The 23212-nt window shown below is 56.2% G+C and overlaps 2 protein-coding genes across 2 annotated transcripts; both read left to right on the top strand.

Annotated features, from left to right (window-relative positions):
- The first annotated feature begins 1151 nt into the window (after positions 1-1151).
- Positions 1152-22907, top strand: ZNF385C (zinc finger protein 385C). The gene is made up of 8 exons (XM_042915825.1): positions 1152-1186; positions 13803-13951; positions 15837-15947; positions 17361-17526; positions 19631-19924; positions 20491-20684; positions 20955-21065; positions 21533-22907. Exons 1-8 carry the CDS (start codon positions 1177-1179, stop codon positions 21767-21769), a joined length of 1272 nt encoding a protein of 423 aa, XP_042771759.1. The 5' UTR covers positions 1152-1176; the 3' UTR covers positions 21770-22907.
- Positions 4327-13302, top strand: CE1H17orf113 (chromosome E1 C17orf113 homolog). Its single transcript, XM_042915824.1, has 3 exons — positions 4327-4474; positions 8898-9630; positions 10911-13302. The coding sequence occupies exons 2-3, from the start codon at positions 9088-9090 to the stop codon at positions 12393-12395; spliced, it is 2028 nt and encodes a 675-aa protein (XP_042771758.1). The 5' UTR covers positions 4327-4474; positions 8898-9087; the 3' UTR covers positions 12396-13302.
- Positions 22908-23212: the final 305 nt, after the last annotated feature.

Here is a 23212-nt window from a genome sequence, read left to right as displayed (position 1 = left end):
CAGGTGTGAACCTGACCATCGGACACTTCCTCCCCCCCCCACCCCAGGGACCACCAGGAAATGCAAGGTTGTCTGGGTGGAGAATTAGGGGGCTTAGCTCAGATCCCTGCCCTCAAGAAGACAAAGATTCTGTCTGTGTCTGGGTGGGTTAATTAGCTCTGGGCTTGAGTTTCCTTCCGCTCCCCAAACAAGCAACTCCTTCCCCCTAGAGCCTCTTCCTAACAAACCTGTTTTCGGGAGCTGCTGCCGCCAACCCCTCCCCAGACCCTTTGCCGGCTGTACTGGCTGCTCCAGAGATTACAGGTTATTGTCTGGCGGAGACAGGACGCTGAGGGGGTGGGGGGCTAGTGCTGGGACTGGGCTTGGAATGCCAGACTGGATCCAGCTGTGGGGTTGGCTGCCTTCTCTCCCCCATTCCGTCCCCTCCCAGCCACCAGGTGCTCAGGTGAGTAGAGAGCTGGCCCTCAGTCAGGAAGAGGAGGGGGAGGAGGGAGCAAATGCAGAGACAGAGACTGAGGGGTAGGGAAGGGTATGAGCAGGGGAGGGGTGTCAGAAGTTCTAGCTGATCAGATGACCATGCCCCACCCCACCTGGTATTGCCCAGGGAGCAGGTCCAATGGTCCAGGTACTGGACTAAGAGGGGCAAGCCGCCTGCGCTCCCTTCCCCCACCTCCATGGCCAATGCTCTGGGATGAGATCGGGCCTCAGTTTCCCCTTCAGCAAAAGGAGGACAATGTAAGGGGACGGTGGGGAGAGGATGAGTGAGGCTGGACAGGAGAATCGGGGCTCCTGTAGCAGCAAGCCCTGAGGCAAGGCTTCAAAGTCCAGCAAGAACTTTCTGGCAGGCTGAGAAGTGGCTGGCAGAATCTCCTGGGCTGTATGGGCAGGGTCAACTCTGTCCCTTGTCCCCACATTTGCCCCATATCCCACCGTGGGGGCAGGAAGTGTCCTGTGCTTTCCACCCTGGTCAGGATGGGAGAAACTAGGGAACAGGCAGCTCCTTCCAGGCAAAGGGAGAAAGGGCCCTGCACCCACTGCTTTCCAGCGGCAACAGGAGTCCCTCCCTCCGCCCTCCCCTCCTGTCCCGCACATCCCCACCCCTTCCCTCTGTCACTCTCTGGCTGGTTTCATTTGCTCCTCAGACGGCGCGCTCTGCGGTGCCTCCGAAGGCAGAAAATGCTCTTGGGTGAGTGCTGAGGATGCCGGAGCGTGGGGAGGGGGCTCAGACAAGGGTGGGTCTCTCCTCTATCTGCCCTATCCTCTTCCTGCTACTGCTGGCCCCCAAAAGTTGACTGTCGAAAGATTCTGGGAGCCGGTTGACTCTTGGTACCTTTTCCCAGGTCCAGGGCTGGACCGGGGGTGGGGGGCATTCTGGCTGGGAACAAGGGCAGGGGTGGGGGTGGTGGGCAGGGCCAGCTCGGAAACTGGAGGTGCACCCTGCAGGAGGGAGGTGAGCGACACTTTGGGGCAGATGCATGTTCAGGGAGCCTGTGCCAGAGGTTTCTTGTATCAAATCATGCCTTCTGCTGCCTCCAAGGGGCTGCCAGGGGCCTCCAAGGAGGGTTGTGTGTGTGCTGGGGGTGGGGAGGGGTGTTGAAAAGAGAGTTATTAATTCAGCAGAGAGAGAGAAGTGGACAGAGAGACAGGCAGAAATCTGAGTGGCTCCTAAATGAGGTCCAGCCACCATGCTGGGGTCACTGTGCTGCCCCCCACCTTTATCTATGGTCTCCTAGCTCACCTCTCCACACAGGGGTTGTCTGGCACACTGAGGGAGGCAGCCAGTATGTTTTAAGGGGTATTTTGGGGAACCCCTTCCACGGGGGCAAGGGCTGGAGGCTGTGGGGCTGGGGCAGAGCTCTTGTGACTGGTCTTGGGGTCTTCCTCCAGCCTGGGGAGAGGGGAAAGTCTGGAACATCAACACGTCCCATCCCAGGTGCTGGGTGACCCGGAAGTGGCTGGGGGCTCTAGAGAATGTGGCTGGGGTGGGAATCCTAAGCCTACAGGGGAGTGGGCAGGCAGGAGATGTTGGATCAACCCTCCCTCCCCTCCCCCCCTTCCCTGCCTTTGACTCTCTCTCCCTCCCATTTTCTTCACAGAGTTTTTGGTTTCATCTATGATAGGAAGGGTAGCTTCACTATTTGAGGGTGTGTGTGTGTGTGTGTGTGTGTGTGTGTGTGTGTGTGTACCGCCTCAGGGAGGACCCTCTCATCTGTCCCTATGAATTGTGGTGAGGGGAGAGAGAGAGAATCTGAGTTTGGCTACATGAGCTTGTGTCCATGTCTGATGCATTTAATTTTGTAAGGGAGGGTGTGCGCCAGGCACCTACCTCTGGGTAAATGTGTCTGTATATGGATCTTCGTATATACGTATCTCTTTGTAATGATACCTGCCGCTGCCTGCCTGTGGTTTCGTAGTATGTGCATATCCCTTAGTAGGAGTCTGGGTGTCCTCGTATGTCTGTCTCTCTGGGTATATGCGGTCTGAGTGTGTCTTTGTTGATCTTGCCTGTCTGTGTACGTGCATGCTTGTGCGTGGCCTCTGGGTCCGCCTTTGCCCCCAGCCAGCATGGGTATCTGGCCATCTCTGCATGGTGCCACCTCTGTACGGGCACACCTCAGTGTGCCAAGATGGACTCATCACGAGGAGATATGTGTAAGTGTGTGCGTGGTGTTTGTGCCTATTGCCATCTCTGTGGGCGCCCACGGATCTCAGGGTGTGAGTCCCTGTGCTCTTCTGTGTATCTTTCCAAGTGATGGCAAAACAGCAGGATGTGGTTTGCCCAGACCTTCTCCCTTGGGTGGCAGCCAGAGTGATGTTATTTCATAAGACACCTGCTCTGTGCCTCTGCCTCGGCCTCAGGGGGACCCCTAGGGGTGGCCTCTTCTCTGCCACTCAGTTTGTTTGTATTTGACCAGAGCAATAACCCACCCTCTTGAGGCAGCCGTCCAATGAGCCGTGGGTCCTAGCCGTGGACCTCTGGCTAGGGTTGGGAGGAGAGGGGCTTAGCGAGGGTGTTCTGCTGCAAAAGACCATCACAGACGACCTCCCCTCCCCCTCGCACACACATATCTGACCCTATCGTGGGTGCCAGGCTGTGTGGTGCTATCCTGGGGCAGGCTTGGGGTCTGCAGTGTCTCCCTTCATTTGAGCGTACCCACAGCCAGGCGGTCACGTGTGTGTGCATGTGACATGACTCATGCATCATCCCAGCGGCCCTGGGGGCCAGGGTTCACTGTGAATGTCAGCAGCAGACGGTGGGTGGCACAGAGGAGCGATGTGGGAAGGGTGCTGGGGGAGTACCCAGACGCCACCGGAGAGGTCCTGACCTCAAATCAACGTGTGCCCTAGGCCTTGTGTGGGAGAAAAGTGTACCCAGTTGGGAGGAGGGGCTGGAAGGCATTTCTGGGTGACTGTGTTGACTGGAGGGAGAGACTAAATCACCAAGTGCCCTGGCACCCCTTCTTCAAATCGCCTCCACACCTAGTTCCTTTGTTCCTCAGACCCATTCCTGTCCTGCCCTTTCCTCCTCACCCAGCCATAATTCCCACTTCACAGATGAGGAAACAGGCTCATAGACTAAGTGTACAGCCCAAGGCCTCAGAGTTCAATGTCTCTGGAACTCCAGTGCAGGCCTCTGGACTGCAGGTCTGGGAGGGGTGGTCTGCCACAATTCCACATTCCTCCACCTTCTCCTCCCCTCCCCTGGGAACCCACATAAGGGTGAGGGGCTTCTGTGCGTCTGAGAATTCTAGGAAGAGGCCCCTCCTCTCTCCACCAGCCCTCCCCTTCTGGCATCCCCATTACAAATAACTCATTAGATTAAAGATTGAGCTCCCAGCTCCAACACCTCCGGAGGTTCCCCACGAGGCCTGAAGGTCAAAATCCCCAGTATTCACTGCAGAGCCTTCCAGCCGCAGGCACCGCCCCCTCCCCTCCATACCTCCACTCTGCCCTGACTTCGTGAACCTGCCCTGCACTTTCAGCTTGGGCCAGGCCCACCCACTGCCTGGGATGCCCCTGTCCTGGTGAAACTTCACTTTTCCTGCAGTGAAACCTGATAGACTCTCCCCCGCAGACCTACGGCTTTCCACGCGCTCCTGTGTGATCCCAAAGCATTTTGCTGGTGCCTCCCTAGCGCCCTGTTTGGCTCTCGCCTGTGAGCTCCTCTAAGAACTGACCGGTGCACGTGATGAATGAATGACTCTGTCCCTCCGGCTGGCGGGACACCTTTCCTGAGGTCTCGCCTCCGTCGCTCCGGCTGCAGCGCCCGCAGCGGAGGAGGTCGAGCGTGCGCTGGGCGACAGCCGGGGCAGGTGAGCCCCGGGGCGCCGCCACCCGGCCCGCCACCCCGGCCCTCGCCGGCTGCTGGCGCCTCTTCGCCCCGGTTACCGCTAGTGGCTGCTGTCGCTCAGTGGAGCCCAAGGAGACCGCGGCCAGAGCGTCCACCGCGCAAGATGGTGGCTCCCGAGTCTCCGTGAGTGTGTGCGGCGGGCACGGTGGCCGGGCCGGGCGGGGCGCCCCCTCCAGGAGCTTCGCGGCAGGGGGCGGGAGACGGGTGGGGGCCCTGCGGGCGGGGCAGCGGGGGGGGGGGGGGAGGCGGGGGGGGGGGGGGGGGGAGGGGAACTCCCCCACCACGCGCCCCCAGAGGAAGTTCCCCAGCCCTCCGTGTCCGGCCCAGGGCGAGCAGAGAGCCCCTACCTCGCCTGTCCTCCGCCTTGAGCGTGGACCTTCCTAGGGGCTCCCGAAGGGAAGGGGCCCAGAGGGGACTAGGGAGGAGGCTGGGGACTGCCATCCTGGGGCCAGGTGAGCACCGTGTTTGAGGCTGACCTGTCAGGGTGGAATGGGGACTGCAGAACAACACACAGTCACCCCAGGGGCCCCACAAGTTGTGCCAGCTCAGGTCCAGGTGGCCAGGGCGTGGAGAGAGAGGTGTGAGGGACCTGGGTCTGACAGGTGCACACCCCTGGTCAGCTTTGGTCACATAGTCACATTTGATTTACACTCCACCCCATCCAGCCTGGTTCCTTCAGGTTGAGGTAGGGAGGGGAATGCCAATGCTTTGGCTGGGTTGCTCTGGAGCAGCACTGTCCAGTAGAACTTTCTGGGATGAAGTAAATGTTCTCTGTCTGGGCCATTTAATACGATAGCCAGTAGCCACGTGTGGCTATTGAGAACTTGAAATGTGGCTAGTGAGAGTGAGGAATTGAATTCTAAAATGTTTATCTAATTCTGATGAACAGCCACATGTGACTATTGCTACCATATCTGACAGAGCAGTTTCGGAATCCATCTTCCCATGCTTCCTCCCTACCAATCTTTCGTTCCTTTATCAAAAACATCCCAGGTCCCCTAGTAACTTTGTCCCTCTGCAGAATGGGACAGGATAGCCAGTTTCTAGGTATATGGAAGGGACTTGACAAACTTTGGAAGGGTACCACCTTGGACTTGCACCTCTTCCCCATTCTAAGATCCCTTGGGTGGTAGGCTGGATAGGGTCACACAGAATCATGGGATCTTAGGAGGAAGAGAGGTCAAAGGCAGCTGTTTTAGCCACCCAAGAGGTACCCAAGGCTTCACTCCATTGTTCTCTCTGCCCGAAAGCTGGTGCTTCCTTACTCATTCACTCCCGAAATTTTGTGGAGCACCTGCTGGGTGCCAGGCAGTGCTCCCTTCTCTGGGGTCCAGATGTGAACAAGTTGGTTATGTTTCCTGCCCTCAGGAAGCCTGCTTTCTTGAGAGAGAGGGAGACAGAGGGTGGGGGTGGGGGGAGGATGCCAAGCAACAGAAATGCAGAGAAAATGAGCAGATTTGTAAACTGTGGGGAGTACAATAGAGGAAACAAACAGGAAACAGCAACAGAAAAGAAGGGGACCTCCTGGGAAGGGATAGAGAAGTCTCCTGGGAAGAGGCGACAACTAAACTAAGACCAGAGAGGAAGTGAAACAGGCAAAGTATTGAGAAGGGAGGATAGAAACATTCTGGAAGAAGGTACAGCATGCGCAAAAGCCCTGGGGATGGGAACCTGGCACTCTGGAGGAACTGAGGGATGTAGCTGGAAGGGAAGAGAGGCACAAGTGGCCACAAGAGAGGTCAGCAATGCCTGGACATTTGGCAGACCTCGAAAGGGATCCTGGCATTGGCCTCAGAGAGCAAGAGGTCATAGAGGGGTTTTAGGCAGTATGTTTTAAAAAGCCCCCTCCAGCTGCTATAGGTCCAGGTGGCTCAGAGAGGGTTAAGAGTGGGTGGAAACCCAGAGTGCCGTCAGGAAGTGACTGCTGTAGTCCAGGCAGGAGATGCAGGTGCCCTGGATGAGGCTGGTGGCAGCGGAGAGAAGAGACAAGTGAGAAGCTGATTGTGGAGGTGGAAGTGACAGCACCTGTGGATAGACTGGGTCCAGGATGTGGAAGAGAGCAGGGGCTGGAGGGGCAGGTTTCTGGCCACAGCACCCGGGTAGGAGAGCAGGTATTTCCTGAGCTGGGCTGACTGGGAGAGGAGCATATTTGTAGGGACAGATCGACAATTCCATCTAGACGAGCCAGGAACGTGGTTTGATGGAGAGGTATGGCGCCCAGAGGAATGGCTCAGGCTAGGCTTGTTTATTTCAGGGTGACTGGCAAGGGTGGTTCTGAACTTTTTGGATGGTTTTAGGTTAGGAAGAGGAGGAGGAAGTGTCATCAGAAGTGGAAGAGTGCCGATGGGGGAAAGGAAACCCAGGGGACATAGAGTCTTGGAAGCCAAGAGAAAAGCATGTTTCAAGGAGGGTAGGGTGAGCAGTCTAGAGGGAGAGAACTGATGAATTTCACCACACGTAGCAACAGAGAGCACCTTCCCTTGCACTGAACAGGCTACCCCTGGGATTCTGCTCATCTGCCCTTGTACTTACCCATTAAATGCTAGGTTCCATTGCAGGGTGCTGGGTATATCTGGAGGACAAGACAGTCACCGCTTTCTTGGAGCCCAGAATCATCTAACCCATAGCCTCAGACACATGAGGTTCTTTCATAGGGCCCAAGTAAATCCTTTTAGTCTTTTAAACAACAAACTTGTGCTGAAAGGCATCTGGATGCCCAGCCGTGCATGCCCAGGGACTTAGGAATCCCAAACTGAACAAATGTGATCTTAGCCTTCTGGGAACCAAGTGCAGGGATACACAGAGAGTCCCTGAGTTTACCATATTGTATCACCAAGACCCATGCGCAGAGAATTATGGGAAGCTACAGGATAGGCACCAGCCCCGGCTGGGGGCAGGGGAGGGCAGGGTGGCAGAGGGGATGCAGAACTGCTCTCCAGGAATGAATGGAGATTAGCCAGGGAATGGGGAGGGATAGGAAACTCCAGGCACAGAGGATGGAGGCAGGAGCAAAGTAACAGCTGGGTGTGTGGGGGGAATGGTAAGCCTTTGGAGCTGCTGGCCGAGCAGACGGGAACGGAGGGAGGCTGGGGAGGGCCCCGCTGGCTCATGGTGAGGTGTGTAGACTCAGGCAACCATTTAGGACGCCACTGAAGAGGTGGAAGTGAGAGAGGGATCTGTGTCTGAGCTCGCCCTCTGGCTGCTGGGCAAGGGACGAATCTGGGGGCATGCCTGCAGAGGTGGAGGCAGATGACACCAGAGTCTCAGCATGGCCTTTGGGGTCAGGAGGACTTAGATTCTTTTTGTTTGTTTGTTTGCTTTTAGAGTTACTTTATTATTTTTTTTAATTTAATTTTTTATTTTTTAAAATGTACATCCAAATTAGCATCTAGTGCAACAGTGATTTCAGGAGTAGACTCCTTAGTGCCCCTGACCCATTTAGCCCATCCCCCCTCCCACCACCCCTCCAGTAACCCTCAGTTTGTTCTCCATATTTATGAGTCTCTTCTGTTTTGTCCCCCTCCCTGTTTTTATAAGGAGGGCTTAGATTCTAACTCTGCCTCAGCCTTACTCTAACTTACTGCTCGTGGAACCCTGGGCAAATCACCTGAAGTCCCCAGCCTCGGTTTCCTCCTCTTCAAAATGAGGATGATACCACCCTCAGAGTACTTGAAAGAGGAATCTTGGCTTTCTCATGGAGTCACTGTAAAGTCCTTAGCACAAGGCCCGATGAAGTTCACATCTGACAAATGGTAGTTACTGCTGTTGTTATTAGTAGGCATGGAGAGGTGGGGACAGGGTCGAAGGACAGTTAGGAAGTTGGCTGGTTTTGGCCGCTGGCTGGACGTGGCCTTCTGGTCCTGAACGGCTCACCTGTCATCGTGCCTGGGGCGGTGGAAGCATGAGCGAGGTACAGGCAAGCAGCTAGCTCCTTTGGTCTGGGGTCTGGCCCCCACTTCTGGGCTTCCCTTCCCAGAACCCCACTATCAGGGAGTGTGTGTAAGTGTGAGTGCGCCCATGTGCACGTTCAGGGAAGGGAGGTCCAGTGAAAACACAGGACATTCCTTGGTGCTGTGACTCCGGGAGCTCAGCTTTGTGCTAACTTCATTCTGATGAAATAAGCGATGGTGGACCGGAGAGACTGGCCATCCTCTTGAGTGAGGAGTCAAGGTCTGAGTTTGAGTCCTGGCTCAGTCACGAATTATTCATGGGCCCTGAGAACCGCTGTCACCTGGACTCAGTGCCCTCACCTATAAAATGTGGTTGCACAGATGATGCCAATCTTTTCAGAGCTGAGTTCTGACATGTTCCAGCAGTCAAAGTTAGTGCCTTGTCCTGGATGGAGGGAGACACTCAGAGTGGGCTGGGGACCCCCAAACCTCCCCCACTTTGGATAACATTCTATGGCCCTTTGCATGACCCCACCCATTCCCAATAGCCCTTCCCCACTAGGTGCAGTCCACCCGTCAGCTGGGGAGTGCTCTGTGGGCAGCATGAACCCACCGCGGACCCCCTAACGCCTCTCCCTTGTCTCTTTCATCTCCAGTCTCCCACCGGCAGAGCGGGAATAACCGTTCCCAGCTAAGTTAGATGGATGGTCCCCATTAGCCTGGCGCGCTGCTCCCCTCCTCCCCCCACAATTTCCATTGTCAAGGGAGGTGCTGCCGTGTGTGGGGGGAGCCTGGGGGACCAGAGCATTTGGGTGGGGTCGGGGGTGCCCTGCCCCTTGAGCAGGAATGGTACCCCCGGGGAAGAAACCAGCCGGAGAGGCCTCCAACTCCAACAAAAAATGCAAGCGTTACTTTAATGAGCACTGGAAAGAGGAGTTCCCCTGGCTGGACTTCGACTACGAGCGGAAGCTGATGTTTTGTCTCGAGTGCCGCCAGGCCCTGGTGCGGAACAAGCACGGCAAAGCCGAGAACGCCTTCACCGTGGGCACCGACAACTTCCAGCGCCACGCCCTGCTGCGCCACGTGACCTCGGGGGCCCACCGCCAGGCTCTGGCTGTCAACCGGGGCCAGCCCACTTTTGAGGGCCAAGCTGAGGGAGGAGGGGCCTACCCAGACCTGGTCACCACCCCCACCTCCACGGGCGTCAAGGTGGAGGTGGACCCGGCCAAAGTGGCGGTGCTGACCACGGTGTACTGCATGGCCAAGGAGGACGTGCCCGATGACCGCTGCTCTGCCCTGCTTGAGCTGCAGAGGTTCAACCTGTGCCAGGCGCTGCTGGGCACGGAGCATGGCGATTACTACAGCCCCAGGAGGGTGAGGGACATGCAGGTGGGTGGCAGCCAGAGGTGTGGGGGAGGGCTCGAGGAGGGAGGACATGGAGCTGTCTGGGCACAGCGCCAGCATGCCAGGCCCCCGGGCAACAGCCAGAACGCTTCATTCATACCTTCACCCAGCAGAACCTTTCACTGAGGCGTATCATGTGCCAGGCCCTGGGCCAGCTGCTGGGGGCACAGCTTGGAAGAGGCCAGACCAGGCCCTGTCCTCAGGGGCACAGAGGTTTTCCCTCACGGTCTAGGCCAGAGGTTGCAAGCCTGGAGCCTCGATCGGCCCACAGATACATTTTGTTGATTTTCACAGTGCTTTTGGAAAACCTAAGTTAATTTCCAAGTTAAAAAAAAAAAAAGAAAAAGTGAGAGATTACACATAAAAATGTGGATTTGTGACTTCTGAAAAGCTAGGTCCCTATGCTCTCAGGGCATGAAGAGCAGACCCGGGGCTTCTCCATTCCCTTTGGTGTATCCCTGGCCCACTTCAAGCCCAGTACCGCCCATGTGGCCCCAGGGGGCATGCAAGCTGCAGCTCTGTCCTAGGTACCAGTTGTGTGAGTCCTAGGGGCTGGGGTGAGGGTGGGAGAGTTCGATCTCATCCTACAGAGTGATCGATGACAGACAGACAAACGGAGCACACAGTTGGGGTTCTATGTAACTGGGAGGGAACATCTCTATCAGTTAATCCCTGAGCAGCAGAGTAGAGGGAGACTCCCAGGAATAAGGCGGACTAGGGCAATGCCATAAAAGCACACATAAAATGCTATGGAATCTTTATGGTTCCTAAAGCATTTTTACACTTACAAGCACAGCAACATTTGTAATTGCCGACAACCCTTTTTTTTAAATTATTCATTTTTGAGGGAGAGAGAGAGCATGAGCAGGGGAGGGGCGGAGAGAGTGGGAGACACAGAATCTGGAGTAGGCTCCAGGCTCTGAGCTATCAGCACAGAACCTGATGCGGGGTTCGAACTGGCAAACCAGGAGATCATGGCCTGAGCCAAAGTCGGCCGCCTAACTGACTGAGCCACCCAGGTGCCCCAATTGATAGCAACCTTTTAAGAGCTTAGAGGCAGGCAGTGGCCTGATTTCAGAACTGAGGAAACTGAGGCTCAGAGAGGTGAAATAACTTGCCCAAGATCACACAGCCAGTAAGATGCAAAGCTAGGATTGGTCTGTCTGCCCCCAAGGTCTGTGCCCTTTCTTTCCCCAGTACTGCTGCCTCCCCCTTGCAGGAGGAGCCTAACTCTGTCCCTTCCTTTCTCTCCCTGGCTGTCCCAGGTGGCCATTGCCAGTGTCTTGCACACAGAGGCCTGCCAGCGCCTGAAGGCATCCCCATATGTGGGGCTGGTGTTGGACGAGACCAGGGACTGGCCCGAGTCCCACAGTCTGGCCTTGTTTGCCACTTCGGTGTCCCCCTGTGATGGCCAGCCTGCTACCACCTTCCTGGGCAGTGTGGAGCTACAGGAGGGTGAGGCCACCGCTGGCCAACTCCTGGACATCCTGCAGGCCTTCGGCGTGTCTGCACCCAAGCTGGCCTGGCTCAGCTCGAGCCTCCCCAGTGACCGCCTTGGGCGTGTGGGCCCACAACTCCGGGCCGCCTGCCCGCTGCTCACCGAACTACACTGCCTCCCTGGCCGGACAGATCCCGAGCCCCCTGCCTACCTAAGCGAATATGAAAGTGTACTGGATGCCCTATTCCGCCTCCACGGTGGCCCCAGTTCTCACATGGTCCCTGAGCTGCGGGCAGCACTGGACCTTGCAGCTATTGACTTGGCAGGACCGCGGCCAGTGCCCTGGGCCTCCTTGCTGCCTATCGTGGAAGCAGTGGCTGAGGCTTGGCCTTGCCTGGTGCCCACACTGGAGGCCTCTGCTCCAGCCTCCCCTACAGCCAGGGCACTGGCCCTCGCCCTGCGCCAGTTCACCTTCGTGGCCTTCACCCACCTGCTGCTGGACACTCTGCCATCCATGCAGAAGCTCACCCTTGTCCTGCAGCCTGAAGAGCCGGACTTGGCCTTGTTGCAACCCCTGGTGATGGCAGCCGCAGCCTCCCTCCAAGCCCTGCGCAGCTCGGGTGGGGCGCGCCTCCAGGGCTTCCTGCAGGAGCTGGCGTCCTCCAGCTCTGACTTGGGCGGTGGGCGCTGCACCTACCGCGGCGTGGAGCTGGTCGGCTACTCCGAGGCTGCGGTGCGGGGCTTGCAGCGGCTGCGGGGGGCCTTCCTAGACTCCATGCGGCGGGGGCTGCGGGACTCCTACCCCGGGCCCTCGCTGGACGCCGTGGCCGCCTTCGCGGCGATCTTCGACTCGCGCGGCTACCCGCAGGCACCCGAGGAGCTGGGCGCGCACGGCGAGGGGGCACTGCGGGTGCTGCTGCGCGCCTTCGCCCCCGCCGTGGTGCGCCAGAGGGCGCTGGGCGACTTCGCGCTCTTCAAGCGCGTGGTGTGCAGCCTCGGGCGGCTGGGCCCGCGGGCCTTGTGCGCCAAGCTGGCCTGCGCGCGCTCCGAGCTGCACGAGCTCTTCCCGGACTTCGCCGCCCTTGCCGCCCTGGCCTTGGCGCTGCCCGCGGGCGCCGGCCTCCTGGACAAGGTGGGCCGCAGCCGGGAGCTGCGGTGGTGGGGGCAGAGCGGGGCAGGGGAAGGCCGGGGCGGCCCGGCGGTGAAGATCGCCGTGGATGGGCCTCCGCTGCACGAGTTTGACTTTGCACTCGCCGTGGAGTTCTTGGAGAGTGGGTGGGCGGAGGGGCTCCTGGGGTCACAGCTCACGTGAGGGCGGCCCCCTTCCCTCCGCCCAGACAGCCTGGGGCCCTGAGCACTCTAGGGGTCAAGACAGACTCTAGGTGACCGTGCTGCACCCAAGCTGACCCCCTAACTGTGGCCTTCCAACCACCTGCCCCGTGCTTCCTCCGCTCCAGGCTGAGTACTAACCCAGCCCCGTGGGCTGTGGAGGAAGGGCTGTGTGGAGGGGGTCCTGGGCAAGCCCATGGAGATGCTGGGTTTGGGGACACCCTCAGTATCACTCCTGCCCTTGCCAGAGTTTGGGGAGGAGTAGCTCACCATTTTCCCTCTGGACCCAGCCCAGGTTTGGGCCATAGAAAAGTTGAGGAGTCTTGGTTGGAGGGAGAAAGGAAGACTGGGTCTGAGGGATTGAGGGAAAGAGGAATGGGTCCTTGGCTGTTAGCTCCCCGCCTGGCAGCATCTCTTCTCTTCAGATAGGACTAGACGGCAGATGACTTCCTTGGTGTCGACACAGCACAGCACCCTCTCTGTGCACAAGCTACCAGTTCAAGGGAGGTGGGGGTGGTGCCCTACCTCCCCCACCCACCGGTAGGCTGCCTGTATGTGGCTGTGTATATAGATATACACATCTACAAATGTAAAATAAATCTATCCTATCTTGCATATCGTTAACACACAAAAAATCGAAAAGGACTTCTTCCGGCTTTGCAATGACAGAGTCTAGAAAAGTTTCAACGGACTGCATTTATTTCTAATGTTTTTCTTCCTCAAAGTGTGGTTGCTCCCCAAAGTTCTGAGCCTTCCCCCGCCCTTGCCTCAGACCTTTAAGACCAAAGACTGTAAAACCACAGGGCTGGAAGGGCCAACTCTGAGGACCAGCCTCGGGCCACACCCAGGAGCTGGAGGGCTTTTTGCCTCCTGGGAGAAGGAGTTGGGGCCTCACCAGAGCTGGGGGGGGGGGGGGGGGAGGGAGGGGGAGGAGGACACATCCCTTCAGATTCCAATGGGTTTCCCATCCCCTCTGTCAGCCTTGCTGTGACTGTGTGGGCATTAGTGAGAGGGGTTTGGGTTTAACTTGCAATAAACTGGAAACCCAGTGCATCTCGCAGTCTCCATGGTGCTGTGTGTGTGTCAGGACTCCTCTGGCCTGGGATTCATTGGGGTACTTCTGCTACCTCTATAGGGGATGGGAGGGGCATCCTCCTGGACTGGGAACCACAAACTGTAGGCTTCTGCTCCCCCGGTTGTGGAGAGGAGAGGCACAGAAATGGGCGGTAATTGCCCTGGGGTTAGCCAGTGCTACTTTGTGAAGAGGGAGACAGGAGTTTCTGCCCCAGCTCCACACCCGAGAAGCCCATCAGCCTCTTTTTCTGGCTGTGGAGGTAGATGTGAGCCCCATGGCTCCCCATTTCAGACCCTGCCCTTCTTCCTCCTGCAGCAGGCCCGGCCTCCAGCGCCCCCAGCCCCCTGCTGGCCTCCCTGCCCCTGCCTGCCAGGCCTCTGCAGCCCCCGCTGGACTTCAAGCACTTGCTCGCCTTCCACTTCAATGGCGCCACCCCGCTCAGTCTCACCCCCAACTTCAGCACGGTACGGGCTCGGCTGGCGGGTGGGGGCATGCGGCCAAGCTTGGGGTGGGCAGGGAAGGTGGGCTCAGAGGGGCTGGCTCTCAGAAGCTGGGTATAAGTAGAAACGACATCCCCAAGAGTGACTAGGTGCCCCCCAAACGGGGACCCCCGGCCCAGCTTTTCCTTAGGCCAGGGAATGAGGATGGTTCCAGTAACACCTGCTGGGCCTGTCGTCTGTAGGTTTTACTTGAATTTTTGTATAGGGACATCTATGGGTGATCTGTGTACGTCTGTGTGCATTTGGGGTATGCCCTTCTATTTTAGTTTATGTGTCTGTGGGTCTTTGTGTGTTCCTTGTGGTTGTGAATGTGTGTGTGTGTGTGTGTGTGTGTGTGTGTGTGTGTGTGTATGTGTTTGTAAACATCTCTTTGTGCCTGGGTCCTTGTATGTAATTAACATGTATGCCTGTGTATCTGAGAGATATTTTTGTGTCTTTGTGTCAACTCTGTATGTGTTTGATATGTGTGACCTCTGAGTGTGTGTGTGTTTGTGTGGTTTGGGTAATTGTGTGTCTATGCAAGTGTGCCATTCGTATGCATGTGAGTGTGTATCTTTCTGCATGGCTCTGTGATTTGTAACTGCCTGTAGGCTTATGTGCTATGTGTGTGTATGCCAGTCTGTGTATTTCCATGTGTTTATGTGTGTGAATGAAAGTGTAGGGAGCATGAATTTTACTTCACTCCATGAGTGATAAGGAGTAACTCCCTGCTTTCTTTAATTCTGGAAAATCAAATGTAATCATCAAGGAGCCCACCCTACCTGACAAGATGGCGGGAAATTCAGTCTCAGTCACCCTTTGGAGCCCCTTTCCAACCTCCAAGGTCACACAGAGATCTGAAGGAGCCTGAGTCCTTTGGGGAGGGTCCCCTGTTCTTCAGTCCCCTCTGTCACTTGCTGACACAATCACTGTTCATGCACACAGTCCCTTGGGAGTGGGTAAAGCTTCTGTCGCCCTTCTTGCTGGGGGCCCTGCTGGCCATTCTCCTGTCCTCTGCCTGCCCCCAGCCCTCGGTGCTGTTAGGTGAGGGTTAGAACCTCTTTCTGTTCCCAGGAAAGTTTCTGAAGGCATGCTTTTTTCTCAAAGCCTCTGTTCTCTTCTCTTAGGAAGGTTGAGAAAGTTCCTCTTGATAAGCAAGCTGAGACCACTTCTGCTGTTGGTCCAACAAGCCAGGCCCTGAGAAAAGGGAACAGGAAGGCTTGGTTTGATAGAAGAGAAAAAAAAATAGTTAAAATAAGGAAAAGGGAAAAAGAAACCACATAAATTAATGTTCCAAAGAAATGATCCTGCTGCTCGGGGAAACTTCTGGCCTCCATGTGCTGCCGCCTGTCCTTTCCCGGCCCCCCACCTGCCCCAGCCCTGCTCTCACTCCCCTTCTCAGGCCCTGTGACAGTGGCAGAGCTGATGAGATCAGCCTTCTCTGTCCCAGCCCATGGGCCCAGCGCAAAGCTGGGTTGTGGGACAGGATTTCCAACAGAAGACCCTTTGTCCCTTCCCTGCTTCTCCCTGCCTCTAACTCTGTCCCAATAGTTGTGATTCTTGTGAATGAGGAAAACAACAACAACAACAAACCAGAGACCAGAGGGGCTGCAAGAGATGCCAAGGTGATCACCAGGACATGGTTCTGTTTCTCCCGATCATGGAGGCCACCCTGGCCATCCCACTGCCTCCAAGCAGAAACCCGGGGAAGAGATTGTTTGTGTGTCTCCTATCCACAAGGATGGGAAAGTTCTTCCTATGGCCTGATTCCTGCCCTCCCCAATAGTCTCTAGTTTTTGGCATTTTGCACTGCCCCCTCCCCCCACCAATCCGACCCCAGAGTTATTGTGCCCTCCCACCCCCTTCACAGATGGACCCAATCCAGAAAGCTGTCATCAGCCACACGTTTGGGGTCCCCTCCCCTCTGAAGAAGAAGCTCTTCATTTCCTGTAACATCTGTCACCTGAGGTTCAACTCAGCGGTGAGAGGGAGTAGTGGAAACAGATTGGGGAGGAGGCTGGGCAGGGAGGGGGCTGGACAGTGGCTTCCGGGGTCTTTCCTGGAGGAATAAGGCCGGCAAAGGGACTGGGGTCCATATTTTCTGTCCCTGGGTGCAGAAAAGGCACTCCTGGTCCTTTACCCATCCCACCCTCTCCTCTCCCCAAATTCCTCTGCCTCTTCCCTCCCTCTCTAGTGGTCCTGGGACTCCATTTCCCTCCCGCTTCTCTCCTGTGTCCTGGATCCTTCTGCAAGAGAGAAGACTGACCTTTCCTGCTCTGGGTCCCAAGGGACACCATCAGCTCCTAGTCTGGAGCTGAGTTCTTAAAGCATCTGACAGTTAACGTGTTGAACGTTTTCATGCCCATCATCTTAATTAGTTCTCATGACACCTTGTTAGATGGATAGAGGCCCTGTTATCATCCCCACTTTTCAGATGAGGAAAATGAGCCTCAGAGACGTTAAGTGACTTGTCCGAGGTCACACAGCTGGTGAGTAGCAGAGCTGAGATTTGAGCCCAGGCCTGGCTGACCCCAAGGCCCACATACTTTCCACCACAGCCTCCCCTAGATAGTAGAGAAGCCTCATTCTGGCCTCCCAGGGAAGATTTACCTTCTATCTGGACAACTGTGGGGCTTGGAGAGATCTGCTCTGGTGAAAGGGTCTAGGGAGGGGCCATGGGGGCCTGTCTTTCCTATACTTGGGAGCAACAAGCAGGGACCCCTAGGTGAAGGGGGGAGGACACGAACAGGCCAGATTCAGGGGTTTCCTCCAGGCTTTCAGGTTATATAAACCTTATAAATTGATGGACAGAAAGACCTCGCTCTGAGGGAAGGACCATGTCTTCTCCATGCTGGGCTCCTGGCACAGAGCCTGGCAAAGAACGAATGCTCAACAACTATTTGCTGAAAAACTGAACAAAGAGATGAATGTTCTGGGGTGCACATACCCGAAGCATGAGGACTGCTCTATTTTTTCCATTTGTGCATTTATGAACCTGGTAACTAACATCGTTGAGCACGTGCCGTATGTACTAGGCCCCTGTCATTCATGTTCTCTTTTTAATTCTCACAACCCTTCAAGGTCAGTATTGTCATCACAAAGTTTACAAGTCAGCAAAATGAGGCTCAGAGAAGTGAGGCGATTTGCCCAGGGATGCACAGCTCATCAAGTGGCTGAGACAGAATTTGAAGTCAGAGGCTGCTTGCCTGGAGGCTCATGTATGAGAATGAGTTCTGTAAACCTCAAGGCCACACAAATGCTGTGATGACAAGGATTCACCTCTTGTCTGGCCAGAGCCCTGTCCCCTCTGACCTGCCCCCTGCCCCTCGCCAGCTCGTGGATGGGGCATGTGGACGCAGCAAAAAATGGTGACCCCAAGTCCTCCCCTCCCCAGAACCAAGCTGAAGCACATTACAAAGGCCACAAACATGCCAGAAAACTCAAGGCTGTCGAAGCCGCCAAGAGCAAGCAGAGGCCACAAACCCTGGCCCGGGATGGGGTGCTGGTGTCCCCCACCCTGACTCCAGCCAGTGGATCCCCTGGAGAGCCGCACAGCAAAGGTCAGTCCTGAACTCTTCTCCCCTCTCCCCAATCAAATCTGGTTTCTGGCGAGGGGTTGGGAGATTTCTGCATATTATTATTACTTTTAAAACGTTTATTCATTTTTTTGAGACACACGTGCGCGCGCGTGCGCGCGCACACACACACACACGCGCACACACACACACACACACACACACAGAGTTGAGTGGGGGAGGGGCAGAAAGAGAAGGAGACACAGAACCTGAAGCAGGCTTCAGGCTCTGAGCTGTCAGCACAGAGCCCGATGTGGGGCTCGAAGTCACGAACTGTGAGATCATGGCCTGAGCCGAAGTCGAACACTTAACTGACTGAGCCACCCAGGCGCCTCTGCATATTGTTATTATTTTTGCGTGTGTTGGGGTATTCCATACATACAGAAAAAGGGCACACATCACAAGTGTTGAGCTCGAGGAATGTTCCCAGTCTGAATATACCAAGATCAAGAAACAAGCACCCAGAAGCCCTCCTTGGTCCCCTCCGGGTTACCACCTTGTTGTAGTAGCTTCCTAGGCTACCATAATCAATGACTGCAAACTCAGTGGCTCAAGTCAGAAGTTTGAAATCCAAGTGTTGATGGAGTTGATTCCTTCATGGGGGCTCAGATGGAGAGCCTGTCCCATGCCTGTCTTCTAGCTTCTGGCACTTGCTGCCAAGCCGTGGCGTTCCTTGGCTTGTAGATGCATCCCTCCAATCTCTGCCTGTGTCTTCACATCACGTTCTCCCTGTGTCTCTGTGTCTCCATGTGGTCTTCTTTATAAGGACACCGGTCATTGGATTGGGGCACACCCCAGTCCACTGTGATCTCAACTACTTAACATCTGCACAGACCCTGGTTCCAAAGATCACATTCTGGGGTTTCATGCAGATGTGAATTTTGGGGTGATGCTATTCAACCACTTGAATTCAACCACCCTCCCCCAGGTGATCGACTTTTCTTGCCATCGATCCGTTGCACCTGGTTTTGGTGAATCCTATCGCATGGAACTTTTGTGCCTGGCCTCTTCCGTATTGTTGCATACAGCTGTGGTTTGTCCTTTTTATTGCTGTGTAGTGCTCCATTTAATGACCGTACAACGCTGTCTTTTTTTTTTTTTTTTTTTTTTAAGTTTTTTTGTTTTGAGGGGAGCCTGGCTGGCTCAGTCAGTTAAGCGTCTGACTTCGGCTCAGGTCACAATCTCAAGGTTCATGGGTTCGAGCCCTGCCTTGGGCTTTGTGCTGACAGCTCAGAGCCTGGAGCCTGCTTCGGACTCTGTGTCTCCCTCTCTCTCTACCCCTCCCCCCACTCATGCTCTGTCTCTTTCTCTCTCTCTCTCTTTCAAAAATAAACATTAAAGAAATTTTATTTTATTTTTTTAATTTTTTTTAACATTTATTTATTTTTGAGACAGAGAGAGACAGAGCATGAATGGGGGAAGGTCGGAGAGAGAGGGAGACACAGAATCCGAAACAGGCTCCAGGCTCCAAGCGGTCAGCACAGAGCCCGACGCGGGGCTTGAACTCCTGGACCGTGAGATCATGACCTGAGCTGAAGTCGGACGCTTAACCGACTGAGCCACCCAGGCGCCCCTAAAGAAATTTTAAAAATATATATTTTTGTTTTTAAAGTAATCTCCATACCCAGCATGGGACTTGAACTCACAACCCCGAGATCAAGAGTCGCCTGCTCTACTGACTGAGCCAGCCAGGTTCCCCTCTCTTTTTTTGTTTAAATCTATTCTCCTGTTGATGGATTTTTGGACAGTTTCCAGTTTTATGCTATTACGAATAGTGCTCTATGAATATAACAGCACATCTTATCGGCAACTTCTGCTTATTTAACAGTTAGCAAAGAACTGTAAAGTATCGGGGCTGTGAGGGCTATCTGAGACCACTCTGTCCAACTCTACATTTTCAGATGGGGAAGCTGAGGCCTAAAGAGGCCCAAATCTGCCCAGTGAGTTGGTGGGAGAGTGGAGTCTGGAACCCACTGCTGGTCATCCCGACACCAGGGATGCTTCCACTCTGCCATGCCACCCCCAATATGTCACTACTTAAAATCATGGCCTCCAGATGATTCTAACCCCATGCGTTCCATCTCCCCAGCCGCTCCTGCAGCCCCACCCCCTGGCCCCCAACTCCAGCCACCGCTGACTCTGGACCCCACGCCGAGGGAGCCTGCTCACTCAGATCTCTTGGATGCTGCCTCCTCTTCCTCTTCTTCCTCCTGCCCACCCTGCTCTCCAGAGCCTGGGAGAGAGGCACCAGGGCCTGAGCCCGCAGTGGCTGCTGTGGGAAACGGTGTGAACGGGGAGGGCAGGAGCGAGAAGGGACGCCTCTATTGCCCCACGTGCAAGGTGACAGTGAACTCCGCCTCCCAGCTTCAGGCTCACAACACAGGTCAGTGCCGTGCCCCTCTCCCTCCCCCACCACCCTCACCGCCCCCCCCCCCCCAACCAGTCCAGGGAGGAGTGGGGCAGGGAGACCCCCTCCACAGCTGCAGGCAGGCTGGAGTTTCTGGGCACTTTGCCCAAGGGCTTCATGACAGAGGTGTTGTGTTCAGCTGTGATTGGGTGGTCATTTGGGGTCCTCCCACTAATGCTTGAAGCGGGAGAATTGGGAAGAGAAGTCTGTGGTAGCAGGAACTGAAGGGTCGGTGGGAGAAGGCAGGAAGCTCCTCCTCCATCTATCTTAGACCCAGAAGGAAAGCACTGAGATGGGAGCAAAGGGAAGCCACAAGGCTCCCCTGCAGGGAGGCGTTCTGGGGAGGCTGGGGGTGGGGGGGACAAGAGAAGCTGGGAGGCCCCGGCGGAGGTGGGGAAGAGAACGCTCAGGCGGCTGGAGGGGAGAGCGTGTGCAGGCGGCTTAAGGGGGCAGCCAGCCTGACCTGGTTCAGAGGCATCTCCCCTGCCCTGGAGCCCTTCTTGGGTGCTGACAGGCTGGGGCTGTTGTTCCTTCTCTCTCAGGAGCCAAGCACCGGTGGATGGTGGAAGGTCAGCGAGGTGCTCCTCGAAGGGGCCGGGGCCGCCCTGTGCCCCGGGGAGGTGGACACAAGGCCAAGAGAGTGGCAGGGGGCCAGGGCGGCCGACAGGGGCCCAGCCCCCCCTTTCACTGTGCCCTGTGTCAGCTCCAGGTCAATTCAGAGACCCAACTCAAGCAGGTGGGAGAAACCAGAGCAGGGCTGAGGGGTGGGACCGGTCCCAGGTGACAGGAGGGAGCCAGGGAGGAAGAAGAGGGAGGCTGGAGGGGCAGTGGGCTCCTGGAGGGGCCAAGGCTGGGTCTCACCTCCCCTTCCCACGGTGATACCCAGTAGGTGTGCATCCGACGTGTGACTCATGGGTGAGGAAGGGTTAGCTAGTGGAGGATGATAGTCATCTAGGGGTCCTTGGGCTTCCTTATCCTGTTGCCAGTTTGTCTGTCTGTCTATTAGCACCTGAGCAGCAGGAGGCACAAAGACCGCCTGGCTGGGAAGCCCCCCAAGCCCTCCAGCCAGCACAGCAAGCTGCAGAAACATGCAGCGCTGGCTGTGAGTATCCTCAAGGTATCTGTCTCCCGGCGACAGGGCTGGGCCCTGGGTCAAGAGGGGAGAGGATGGGCCAGAAGGGCAAGCTGGGGGGGACTGGTGGGGTGGGGCAGGAAGGAAGCCACCCCCCCTTTAAGGCTGCCTGGGCAGAGAGTCGGGCTGGGGTTTTGGACCATCTTGGGATCTGCCCAGTGGAATTTCCGGGGAGGTGGGCCGAGGATAGTAATCTCTGGGTCAAGAGCGAGGAGTGGGCGTGCATCTCCTAGAGACCATCTCTGCCCCCACCCCCCATAGCCTCCTTCCTCTGGGCAGGAAGACAGGTGCTGGAGAAAGCCCTTTGGAATGATGTTTTGGGGGTGGGAAGGGTTTAGGTTTGGAACCCTAAAAGGCACGTCTTTCCTGCAACAGAACGCCCAAGGATGGGGCCCCGGGAGGGCTGGGATTTTCTTGGGTCAGACTGTGTCCATTCTCTCTCTCCTCTGCAGTCGAAGCTAGCCTTGCAGAAGCAACTCACCAAGACACTTGCAGCCCGCTTCCTGCCCAGCCCGATCCCCGCCGCTGCCGCAGCCATCTGTGCGCTGCCAGGGCCCCTGGCCCTCAGGCCTGCCCCCACAGCAGCCACCACCCTCTTCCCAGCTCCCATCCTGGGCCCGGCTCTGTTTCGCACCCCAGCAGGAGCCGTCCGCCCTGCCACAGGGCCCATCGTTTTTGCCCCCTACTAGGCTTCCTGGGGAGGCCGGTGCTTGGCACCCAGCAGTCGCTGTCCTTGCCTCCTCTTCCCGAGATGCCTCAGTTTCCTCCATCCCCTAGGAGACTGCCATTTACAGCCAAAGCTTCCTGCCCAATCTAGGAAGAGCTGGGCTAGTTTTAAGGGCAGCTGCCCTTTGCCCAGTCTGGACTACGGATTCAACTACAACCTTCCTGGCCCAGGACCTTCCAACCCTCCTCTCCCCAGCCTCCTCAGGCTGGCACTGGGCTCCCCTGCATTGCCCAGCCTGATTTACAGGGAGCAAACTGAGAAATCCCAAAGATCTATGCAAAATCCTAGCCCCAGCCCCATGGTGCTCTCATTTCCCCCACCTGAGACCTAGAACCCCATGGTCAGAGGTCCTAGGAATCTTAACTTTGAGCCTGGCAAGAAGTCTAGAGAAGAGGCCCTCTCCATTCACTGGACTCTCTGGAGAATCACTGGAGGTGGCAGATGGGGTCTCAAGCTGGACAGGGTTCAAGGCTATCTGGACAAGGTGACCCTGGGGGAGTGGAAGAAGACTGTGGAGGAGAAAGGGGGGGCAGGGAGCAAAGCCAGGGTGGGGCTGGGGCTGAGAGATTTTGGGGTTCCTCTGCTGTGATCAGACAGGGCTGGGAGAGGGGTAGGGGAGGGTGATTTTCCGGCTGGGCCCAGTTTTAACAGAGGTCATCAATCCCACACAAGCTCTCTCCTCAGCCTTTCATTGATTTCTCCTGAACCCCAGCTGGGGGTGGAGGGTGGTGGTGGGCATTGGATCTCTCCAGACTATGGACCCAGCTAACACCAACCCCCCCTCCCCCAGGGCTCCCAAAAGAGTTCTCCCCTCAGGCTCCTCACCCCAAACCGGTCCCCAGCACTAAATCCAGCTTCCCCTCCTCCCAAGCAGAATCCTGCCCCCTCACTGTGAAGCTGAGTGTTGGGATCCAGGCTGACACACTCAAGACCCATTTTCATGCTGTCAAAGTTAATGTCACAACCTCCATCCCACCCCCCAGCACTGCTCTGTCACCCCACAATATGGGACTTTGCCAGTATCCACCTGTATCTTTTCCTTTTTTAGATATTTCCAATGGGAGGACAAGAAGGGGGGAGGGGAGGGGAACCTTTTGATAACAGTTGTGGTTTTATTGTGTCCAATGCATCAATAAATGAATTCAAGCCCGAGCCTGTAGATGCCCTAATTCGACTCACCCAGCCCTGCCCTATTCACCTCTCCCATCCCGGGGAGAAGGGGTGTGGACTAGAGGTCACCTGGCTCTGGCTCTGGTGTCTCATCTCTGCTGGGTGTGCACATTAGAAGCATGAAGTGGACACGGGAAGTCGTGGGTTACAAGCTCACTTGATAGCATGTTGAAAGTGTAACCACCCTTCTGAGCCCCGACAGATCTGTCAGCTCCTGAGAAGCTGCTACTGGTTT

This window comes from Panthera leo, chromosome E1 (genome assembly GCF_018350215.1).
Source record: "Panthera leo isolate Ple1 chromosome E1, P.leo_Ple1_pat1.1, whole genome shotgun sequence".
NCBI lineage: Eukaryota > Metazoa > Chordata > Mammalia > Carnivora > Felidae > Panthera > Panthera leo.
Note: the sequence above shows the minus strand (reverse complement) of the source record. Positions and strands in the feature narration are given on the sequence as shown.